Below are 11216 nucleotides of genomic sequence, written 5' to 3' on the forward strand. Positions count from 1 at the left end.
GTAAAGAACTACACTGCCAACTCAAAGGTATACAGTTTGAATCTGTCAGTTGTACGGCAGAAAAAAGATGGGAAACTTCCTGTGCAACTTACTGCGTTTGCAAACTTAAGTCATAGGGTCAGCTATGACTTGGTTCTGACTTAACGGTATCCAACTTGACAAAAGTAGTAAAGATAGTGAAATTTGGATTCATATACTTTGGGCATCCTGTCAGGAGGCTTGGAAAGACATCTCATGGCAGGAGAGGCAGTGGGTCAGAGAAAGAAAGGAAGACTCTCAGCAAGATGGACTGACACAGTGAATAACAATGAGCTTCAGTATATCAGAGACAGTGAGGATGGCACAGATAGAACTAGGTTCAGAACTGTTTATAGACCCAGTGAGTCAGAGTCAACGGCACCTAACAGTAACAACAACAAAAACTGATAGAAAAGGACTATGTTTATGGAGTACTAAATGGGGAAAAGCTCTAAGAGGCCAGCAAAAAAGTCATGTTTGTCTTTGATAACTCCAGTCCTATTTCATGACTCTCCAAGCCTCTATTACCTGCTTCCCCAAAAAAATTTTAGGTAGCTGTACACAGGTTCTCAAAACAGTAGTCCTGGATGAAAAGAAGAATAATGATGGGCAAGGTCCAAGGGTGATTAATTTTATAAAACATAATGCATGAGAATGATTGGGTGTAACACAATGTGATGAATGTAAGCAAACCAATAAAAAGGTGTTAAAAAAAAAGTCAGGTCCAGTAGAGACTTAGTGAAACCATTGAGACTGAAAAAAAGAAACCAAACCCAACACAGTGGTTCTCAATCTTGTTACTAAGGGCTCTTTGAATTGGTTTTTTTCTTAAAGGATCTGACATTTTTAGACATTTTATCCACTCGCTGCATTCAGTTCAGCATTTTCTAGTCTGAAAAATATATAGATGCAGCTTAACAGTTTCACATGAACATGTAATAACAAAAAACATTGCTATCTAGTCAATTGTGACTCATACCAACCTACGTTGCTTGTTCAAGGGTTTTCATTGGTTATAAATTGTACACGGCAAGTGGGAAGTAGGAAATTGTGGCATCCACTTCCTAAACAACATGTCTCTGGAAACTCTATGACCTTTGAGAAATGACAATAGCTATAGAAAGGCTTCTGGTATTTTGTACATGGGTCACTATGAGTCACGCTCAGTGGCAATCAACAATAACTCCCCTGGAGCTGCTGATGAATTTGAACTGCCTGCTTTCAGGGTAGCAGCACAGCTCCTGACCACCACGCTATGGAAGCACACTAGCAACCCACAGGACTAAAACTATGCAAGTTTTTAGGGTTTCCAAGGCTGTAATCTTTACCAGGAGCAGACTGATTTTCCAGTGGAGCAGCTGATGGGTTAGAAACAGCTTTTTGGAAACCTAGCAGTACGAAAGGGTTCATTCTTTAGCATATACCTTTTCACAAAATTTGCTGGTGCTAGCAAGGTGGCTTTATTTTCTGAGCCTTTTCTTTGGCAGCTAAGCCCTTGACCATCAGAGCGCTGTTGTTGTTGTTGTGTGCCATAGAGTCGGAACTGACACATAGCTGGCCCTCTGGCGGATTTTCTGAAGCTGTTAATAGCACCGGAGGAGATTGCCCATGCGCTCCCACCCCCACCCCCGCAGAGCCTTCGGGATTGCAGCTCAACTTCTTACTCCTAGACCACCAGAGCTGTTTTATTATGGAGTGATATTTTCAGCCACAGGCAAAGTAACCTGAGGTTGTAGTTATGCCAAGAGTAGCCATAGACATAGGACATTATCAGTTCTTATTGCTGTTTTTGTGTGCCATTGAGTCGGAACCAACTCATAGCTTGACCCTCCAGCAGGTTTTCAGAGGCAGTAAATTGCATAGGAGCAGACTGTTCATCCTCCTCCCACAAAGCTGCTGTGAATTTGAACTGCATGTCTTCAGGATGGCAGCGAAGCTCCTTATTACTAGGCCACCTGAGCTCCCCAGTTTTCATTAGGATGGTCAAAATAGCTCTCAGAATGTTCTTGAGGACCCTAGAGATCTGAGATTCCAGCTAAGAAAACATTTAAAGGACCTCTGACATTGGTAGAGGGCCAGCAAGAGGTGGATTGACAAGCTGACTGAAACGGTGCACACGGACATACTGATGATAGCAAGAATGGTGTAGGACTAGCCAACAATTCATTTTGTTATACATGGGCTGGCTATGAATCAGGGCCAACTTGACAACACCTAATAACAGGATAAGATATAACCGACAACTTGTTATATCTAAAGACATAGCTCCTCCAGGCATATTTAGATTTTGATTGAGGAGATATTCCATAATCTTTTCTCCAAAGACTAAATGGAGGAATTCTAGGCAAACTTGTTTTGAAAAACCATCTTCCTCAACCATATGCTAGCATGAGGTATCGACCCAGGATGCTGAAAACAGCTATGCTTCATGTGCAGCTGACACTATCTTGGCTTCTCATTGCCACACTAAGAGAGAACACCTGTGATGTTAAGGGTTTATTATCGTTCAAAATGGCTTCCCTATCCATTAACTTACTTTGCCATGTAGATGGGCAGGGATATGTGAGTAGGATGTGTTAGCCTAGACACAATGGTACCTCTCACCAATTCACAAGGGGCTTGGCTAGTCTTCACCACTAAATTGAGCAGAATATCCTGCAGCAGAACTGAAGAATCTTCCTCACCAGCAAAGAAGAAACCAAGAGGAATGTAGTGTGTCCTTCAGAGAAACAGATTCTTGCACCAGCCAGACCTAGGACCTATGGGAGCAGCATCTATAGCAGCCACAGCAGAGAACAGACCTGACAGGAGACAGAGAACCAGAGACCTGACAGGAGATGGGAACTTGGGACTGCTATGCCATGGAATTGGAACCAAGAGCCTTTGCCCAAGTCTCTTGGAGAACTGGTGAGGGTAGAGGAAAGCCATAAGTGGCAGGACTGACAGCTTTATAACACTGGCATAAAGCTGTGACGCTCGAGGCTGAAGCAACTGCAAGCATATTTCAGAATCTGCCCTCACTGATAATATCCTAGTACCAACATGGATTATAACCTTTTGGCTTCTCCAATATGGCTCTGTGTGGTCTGTGAGCTATCACGTCAGATTTTGGACCCACATTGGTGTTGGGATGAACAAAAAGAGGTGAAAAAAAAAAGACATGTCTGACCTCATGGGAACTGGTTCTGCATTGTTGACGTAGACAGTGTGCATCTGTGAAGCTGGTAAAGTGAGGTGTGGCCATATCCATGAAGCCCTTGCTCTTTATAGAGAACTTGAAATGTGGGGAATAGTAGAGCCAAATATCTGTTTCCACGGGCCTTTGGGACTTTGCCAGACACAATGTGGAGCAACTTGTTCTTTTTAAAGCTGATACAGAGAAGATCCTGAGCAGCCACAATTGGGAATGAGGAAATTTTTATCAAGCACCGAAGCATCACTATTGATTCTGACGGTGTTAGAAGGCTTCTGGCTATAAAGTACCTACATGACCTTACTATTTCCTGAAATCTGTGTTAAAAAACAGTAAGATACACTTATACTAGATAGAAAATGACCATTCCATGATTTGAGACATCCTTGATTTTTAGCACTTTTCAAAGAAGTTTTTTAGAGAGTACTATGTTCTTGACTCAGGACATAGTATTTTCAATTGCTTCATATGTGTGTGAAACCTGGACAGTGAGTAAGGAAGCCCAAAGAATAACTGATGTCTTCAAATTGTGGTGTTTGTGAATAATCAAACATTGTAGAAGTAAAGATGGTAAGAATTTGTCTCACATATTTTGGGCATGTTATCAGGAGGAGCGAATTCCTGAAGGAAGGACACTATGCTTTGAAAAGAGAGGGGCCAGGAAAATATAAAAGACCCTCACTGAGATGGCTTGACATTGTGACTTCAACACTGGGCACAGCAAAGATAGTTAGGGTGACATGGGATTAGGCAGGGTTCCATTCTATTCTGTCCATACTCAGGGTCATGATAAGTCAGAGCCCAGTCAGTGGTTCCAAACAACATGTATTCAAGAAACTATAATGTCTTCAAACTTAGTTCGGTTTCTCTGTAAAAGGTGTTTCTCTTTATTTCAAACTGTATATTCCCAACAAATCCAAGGTAAAATTAAACAAAAACAAAGGCTTTAAAATTATTCACCATTGCAAGAACATGGAAATAGCCCAAATGTCCAACCACAAATGAATAGACTGAAAAATTATGGTATATTCACACAATAGAATACTATGCAGCATACAGGAGAAATGATTTTGTAAATTACTACCTAACTTGGGAGGGACTGGAGAACATTATGTTGAGTGAACTAACTCAGTCTCACAAGGATAAATATTGTATAAAATGATTATTGTAGAATGAGTATAAGAATCCAAGAGGGGTGGGAGAGGGTGGAAGAAGAGGGATGAAGATGTGCAGGGGTCAGATGGGATTAATCTTGGGGTTGTACAATTTGATGGTTGAGGGGATGAGGGAAATGGAAAGAATCTGTTCTCAAAAACAATGTATTCGGATTTTGTAAATAAACTAGTATAAAATTTTAAATGTCAAAGGGGGAAAGTCAGTAACAAGTACAAAATATATATTGAAATTAATAGCATATATGCTTAATTTTAGAGGATCCTTATAAAAGACATTCTATAGTAATGCTATACATGTTTACAAATTGCTTTAGAAAGAAAAATAGGAACTAAACATTTATGACTGGAGTTAACTGTAGTAAAGGATTGGATGTGAATGCTTGATTGCTTTTTGTGCCTTCAGAATTCTGCAGAAAATTCTGTCTTCTTTTCATTTCTTCTATGAAGACTGAATTACTAGATGCCAGACTCTGTGTCCTAAAGACATTAAAAATAACAATTATTACCTTTATAAGGGACCTGTATTTGCAGTTGAAGCATTATCATTTCATTTGTAACTCTGAAGGAAGTACAATAGTAAGTAACATCTCTCATATAAACTGACATGCAGCATCATCTAAAGTTTTCAACAGGTATCTTACCTCATGCCTCCTAGTACTAAGAAGGGAGCTCTGGTGGCCCCTACTCCACAGAGAGTTGCACTGCTAAACACAAAGGCTAGGTCTCTCTGACAGTTCCAATCTACTAGCAGTTCTGAGAGAGGAAGATGGGCAGTCTCTTCCTGTGTGGTATAGAGCCTTGGACACCTGCTGGAGGGTCATTTATGCGTGTGTTCTAACTTGATGGCAATGAGTATCTTCTAGGAAGGAACTCTGATGGCATAGGTCAGAAGGGATTGGGCAACTAATCAAAAGATCAGCATTTTGAATCCATCAGCCTTGGAATCCATTAGTCTATGCAAAAGAAAAAGATAAGGCATACTCCCATTAAGATTTATGATTTCAGAAATCCAATGAAGGGTTGACATGAGTAGCTGGCACCAACTCTTTGGCAATGTGTTTCTGTGTGTGCTAGACAAAGAACACTGGTAGTACAATGGTTAAGAGCTCTGCTGCTAACTGAGAGGTCCAAAGTTTGAAGCTACTCAACAGGTTCCTGGGAGAAAAAACCTGACAATCTGCTTCTGTACACGTTACAGCCTAGGAAATTCTCTGGGGCTTTCCTGTCCTTTTGTGTCTCTATAATTAGAATCAACACTAGTATTCAATACGTGTGCTGGGTAGTGCAAACACTAAGACACTTAATTGCTAATGTAAAGGTTGACAGTTTGCATTGGCACCTCTAAAGAAAAGCCTGGCAATCTCCTGTGGCATGCTCTCCTGTGATATGTGGAGAAATCATGAATCCAAATTGACTCAAAAGCATCAAGTTTGGGGATTTTTGGTTTGATATTTTAAAGGCATCACCGTAACACCTTGTAAGTTGCTTTCTAAGAAGGTCATATCTGAACAGAATCTGTTCTCAGATTGTGCTTCATATATATTCTAGTCGGAAACTAAAAAGTTCCTTGAAAAAGTCATCTACACAACTGAAGTGTGATCAGTTTTTTCTGTGTAATTTATTTTTGTTTCTGGGAAGTCACATAGACTGGAAAAGCAGACTACAATATTTTTCATTCTGACAATGTTGTTTTCCTGGGAGCTGGGAGCTATTTTAGTGCCTTATCTAATACCGCTACCTTGCTTCAGGCAAATCGCATTAATGTTTGGTTATTTTTGCTTTTGGCATTCCTCTTTTCCCACTTCCTACCACTTACACAGTACATTAAGCTGTGTCTCAACAATCTATCCTCCACTAAATTTTCTTCTACAGAGTCTAGCACTGTGAAATCTACATCTATTCAGTAGTTATGGAGAATGTACACTTTTTCTCAAGTTGCATTTTTCTGTTGATTGGTCTCCTTAATTACACTAAACAATACAATTCTGGGACATAGATGATGCTCTAATGCTATTTTCTTTTCCCTTTCCTCTAAATATCTTTTAGCATATACCTCTTCAACAAAACCATATTATAAGCCATTTTTTAGAAAATTAACTTCTCAAATTATTCAAGAGCAATTTGGCTATCTGAATATTAAAACTGGGGAAATCAGCATCAAGAAATTAAGTGTCTTGCACCAAGTCATTCTTTCTCAGCCTATGTAGACCCAGGGATATAAGCAAAATCTTATAACCAAGTTTTCTGATTTTAGCAATCTTTCAAGACATAATGGGTCAGTGAAACTGCATTAAAAATGTTTATCCTATTATGTAAGGGACTTCATTGAAATTTTGTACCATTTATCCATTAAAGAAAGGGTGGTAGAATTACATCCCTATACAAATTTTATCCAGCAATCTCACACTGAATAACTTAATATACCTTTGATGTTAATAATTCTTTTAGGACAAAGGCTAATGAAAACCCCTTAAGTGCACTTACCGAGGGGAATCTATTCCACTGTCTCCTGCCATGCTATGATTTTCTGTTCCTTCCAAGGGACTGTCTTCATGTTGGATGTCTTGGGTCAACACTGGCACACGTGAAGAACTAAAAAGTTCTAACTTCTGTTTGAAATGTTTTCTCATTTCCTGATTCTGAGGACTTGTAATCCAAGTAACTGGTTTCCTTCCTGCATCACCAGCTGAGTCTTGCAGGGTTTCAGCTTCAGGATGGGCTTTCCTTGTACTACAGTAATCAAACATATGTCCATCATCCAACACTGGGGTCTGTGAGCATTTAGCAACATTGGGTTCCTCTTCATAGTTAAAGGCAAATCTAGTCCCTGAATTGAAGCCACTGCCTTCAGTAGAGAGACTGAGCCTTTGGCTTTCACCTGTGTTAGTGAGCAACCCACCAGGGGGTTTGTAACAGTCATTGCCATTAAGCACTTGAGGCGCAAACTCAGGTATTTCACTGCTGTACTCGGGGACAGATAATCCAGTCACGGTTTGTGTTCCTAAACAACCCCACTTACTTCCACCTGGAAAGTAATACTGAGTACGACCAGGCAACACTTTACCCAAGTCATCATTCTCTGAAAAGTCATCATCCTCTAGATATAATGAGCTGCAAGCACCATCATCATCTTCCACTTTGTTCTCGTACAAGGCATGCTCATTGTCAGAAAGCCCTTCATTTCCTAAATCAGCATGCTCTGTGTTCTGGATAAAAGGCTTTCTCATTAGCCCTTCCAAGTCTCTGTTTTGTTGTCTCAAATGGTTCCCATCGACTGGGTAATCCAAAAGGCCAAGTTTTTGGAACTGTTGTATTGTGCTGCTAATGAGCTCACCATCAGGGGGAGCTTGGTCTAGCGAACAGGGATCTTGTGATGCCAGGATATGCTGTCCTTCTTTTGTCTCCTCAAACTTTTCAGAGTGAGGACAATTTTTCCTCAGAACCTCAGAAACTGCCTTGTTTTCCTCACCATACACATCATGTCCCAACAGGCCTTCCCTGAAGGAACAGCATTTACAATCAATTTGTAAACCACAACCCTTGCCTGGACGGTGGCCTCTGAAGTCATCACTGACTGGTTTGACAGAGTTGCTGCTACAGACTGATTCTGCCTTCAGTTTAGGTTGCTCAGCGAACGGTCGTTTGGGTTCATAGTTTCTCGAGGAATTGAAAGACCTTGACCGTCGGAAGATCCTTTCTTTTGGTCCACCCTGACTGACTTTCAGATCACTTGTCTTCTGACTGCTGTGTCCTTTGGCCACCGAGCTTCTTCTGTGAGGCAAACCCAGGAAAGGATTGCTGATTCGCCTTTTATAAATCAAATGGGGGCTGAGCCCTGTTGGAGTCTGACCAGCTGGTTTATGAATGATTGCACTTGGACTTTTACTTCTGGGGGTGGACTGTGCAGCCGGGAGCTGTGGGTGTTTCTCGTGCCTGATGCTTCTTGGCTGAGGCTCACTTGTTTGACTCTTGCCTCTGTGCCTGTCTCTCTGAGAATGGCCCTGCCTTCGGGGTTTTGCAGACCGACTCTGCCTTTTCTTCCCTCCCTCTTTTGAAGCATATCTATGCCTATTTGTCTGCAGATCAGTGGAAGTTCCCTGACTATTATATCTTTTCTGTTCTTCATATTTTTGCATCAGGACAGTGTGTCTGATTAAGTTTTCAACAGTTAGAATGGGGTTAATCCGTTTTATTATCTCATGCTCAACATCTCGTGGGATATTGTCCAGGTTATCTTCATCTCGGACAGGCCATTCTTCAGGTGGGAACTGGCCAGAGAAGCTGCTGTGCTCCACTTTGGGTTTCTCCTTTCTGGATATATTGCGCCAGAAGAGACTAAAGCCAAACTTCTTGCCTTTTCCTCGGTCTTTTGTATACATTAAAGGTTTGGTCCTACCACAAACATGACTGTCCTCAGACACTGAGACAGTTTGATTCTGCACCATAGGTTTAGATTCTCCAAGACCCTTGTGGCCCGTTCTAGTCACTTCTACAGCAGTCTGTGATTGTTGTACAACCTGAGTATACACATCAGGAAAGCACTGGCAAGACTGACAATGGGAAACAGGGGCAGCGCCTTCTCTGGATAATTCTCCAGAGCTGTCCACGCTCACCAGATAGGTAATGGACGCTGGGTGACTTGCATCTGACAGGACTGTCTTTTTCTCTTGAGTAATTGTATTTGTGATAAAATAAGTCTGAGGAGTAACTATGAAGTATCCTTCTCCTGTGTGGTAAATCTTCCTTTCTTTAATCAGAGTTCCCAGAGTGGCATAGAGAATATCTTGAGATGGAACCGCAATGCCTAAAACAAATACGCATTTAACACAAGGTGCTTTTGAATAAGAAACTTCTTTTCCTTCCCCCACTCTCTCAATAAGAAACATTTTAATGACAAAAATAAGTAATTTAGAAATGACTGCACATTTTTTGGATTATTTCAATACATAATTAAGTATGTGTAATAAAATTAATATCGAAAACAAAAGTGCCAAAGAAGCAGCAACACATAATTTATTAAGAGGAATATGAATTTAAACCAAGATATTGTTGAAGAAAATATGAATCAACACAAATACTCGAAGCTATGAAAACAGAAATTTAAAATGTGACTGAGAAAGTGTTCTTTGTAAACAAAGATGGAGGTTTTTTGGTTTTGGCAAAACAAGTGAAAATTATTTACTATGGCAATAAGACTAGCTAGTAAAAGGTAGGTTACGCAAAAGAGTTAAAGGGAAAATGAAAGAAGAGGGGGAAAGGGTATAGTTCCCCTGGATAGCGGGTGAATCCAAACCTTACAGCATGCTCTCAGCAGAAACAGAAAGAAAAAGCAACACGGACATTTTTGAAACCACAGTCTCAATGACTGAAATCTTTATACAAATCTAGAGAAAAAAAATGAGGCAAGAAGCTTTAAAACATTTAGGTATGAATCTTTTTTTTTTTTAACCTGGAAAGGTAGCAAAATAATTTTAAGAGAAATTATTTTTTCACCAAATAAATAGTAGGGTTAACATTGTACTGAAAACTACATTAAAAATTTGTATGAAACACTTTAGTAAAAATATAGCAATATTTTAACTGGTTTTCTTTGGGTGATGGTCCTATGAGTGATTACTTCCTTAATTTTTATTCTAGAATAGACAAACTTTTTTATAGTAATCAAAAATTAAAAATACTTTTCTACATGTGTATACTGAAAGAGTATGTAGCTATTAAAGTTGTGAAACAGATGGAAAGGCCTTCAAGATAAAATTTTAAGTTTGAAAAAAGTGTAGAGGGGGAAAAACATGAAGAACCACGTACGGGATGACCAAAATATATAAAAGGGAGAAAACATAGAGCCAAATAGAATTTATGAAAGTATGCATAAGAAACTATAAGTAGTAATTGTGACCTCTGGGAAGTATGAGAGAGATTCAGAAGGTGGGAAAAATCTAAGTTTTCCTTTTCACTTTGCAATCTCTGCTAGAGAGTCTATTTCTTAATTGCTATAAGCATTTTTTTAAGCTCATTCGAAAAGTAAAAGATTTGTTGATATACGCCTTTAGGATTCCGATACCAGTTTCTAGAGAAGGAAAGAAAAGGAGGGGTGAGAAAATATATGACTTCAGTCTATTTATGTGTTTAAGTTTATAAACACAAACCAAGAACATTATATGAGCTGATAATAGTGGAAAACTTATTACTCTACCTGGATAATGTTTCACCAAATGTTCCTGTAGTGATTCCTGGGATACTATGATTTGAGCAGCATTCATATCAGATATAGCACAGCAAAGAACTTCAGCCAAAGGAATAAACTGAGATTGAGCTATTAAATTCATTTGCACTGGAAAGACATCACCTAAATCAGAAAGGGGGAGAGAGGAAAAAGAATAGTAAGAAATGTTTAGAATTAGTAAATCCTGAAAAGTTACAAGGAATTGGCAGACTTGCTATTACTCCAACTATCTTTACTCAAAATCTGTTAGTATGACATGCATGTAGCAGAAAAGGTTTAAGTTATGGCTCCTACTTTTAAGATTTTTGCAATACCTGTGATTACAAGTTATATGTGAGTGATGGCAACATTGAAGAGGACACACATACAATGTCTACACGACAATTCACGTCTTTCAAATAATTTTTAGTTCCTTATTAGCTATTTGACACAAGCAGAGATGGGATTATTACGCTTTATTTTAAATGTCAAGAAAAGGATTATACTCGATTGCACACGGTTCAAATCCAGATGCTCTACTATAGGAGGGGCAATTTCCTCCTGTGCCAGTCAGATCCGACTCGACGGTACACAACAACAACAAAAAGGAAAAGAAACACGGGGGGGG

General features: G+C 39.6%; 1 protein-coding gene across 2 annotated transcripts in view; it reads right to left on the bottom strand.

Annotated features, from left to right (window-relative positions):
• Positions 1 to 4715: 4715 nt before the first annotated feature.
• STOX1 (storkhead box 1) overlaps positions 4716 to 11216 on the bottom strand; it is a 70934-nt gene continuing 64433 nt past the window's right edge. Inside the window, exons 2-4 of one of the 2 annotated variants that reach the window (XM_006889005.1) lie at positions 10580 to 10732; positions 6871 to 9190; positions 4716 to 4863 (exon numbers count right to left, since the gene is read on the bottom strand). In XM_006889005.1, coding sequence (XP_006889067.1) covers positions 4716 to 4863; positions 6871 to 9190; positions 10580 to 10732 — 2621 coding nt within the window. The remainder of the gene's footprint in view (positions 4864 to 6870; positions 9191 to 10579; positions 10733 to 11216) is intronic. The other variant, XM_006889006.1, reaches the window with a different exon arrangement.

The sequence above is a fragment of the Elephantulus edwardii genome, unplaced genomic scaffold, assembly GCF_000299155.1.
Source record: "Elephantulus edwardii isolate Elephantulus edwardi_28Jun2011 unplaced genomic scaffold, EleEdw1.0 scaffold00074, whole genome shotgun sequence".
Classification (NCBI taxonomy): Eukaryota; Metazoa; Chordata; class Mammalia; order Macroscelidea; family Macroscelididae; genus Elephantulus; species Elephantulus edwardii.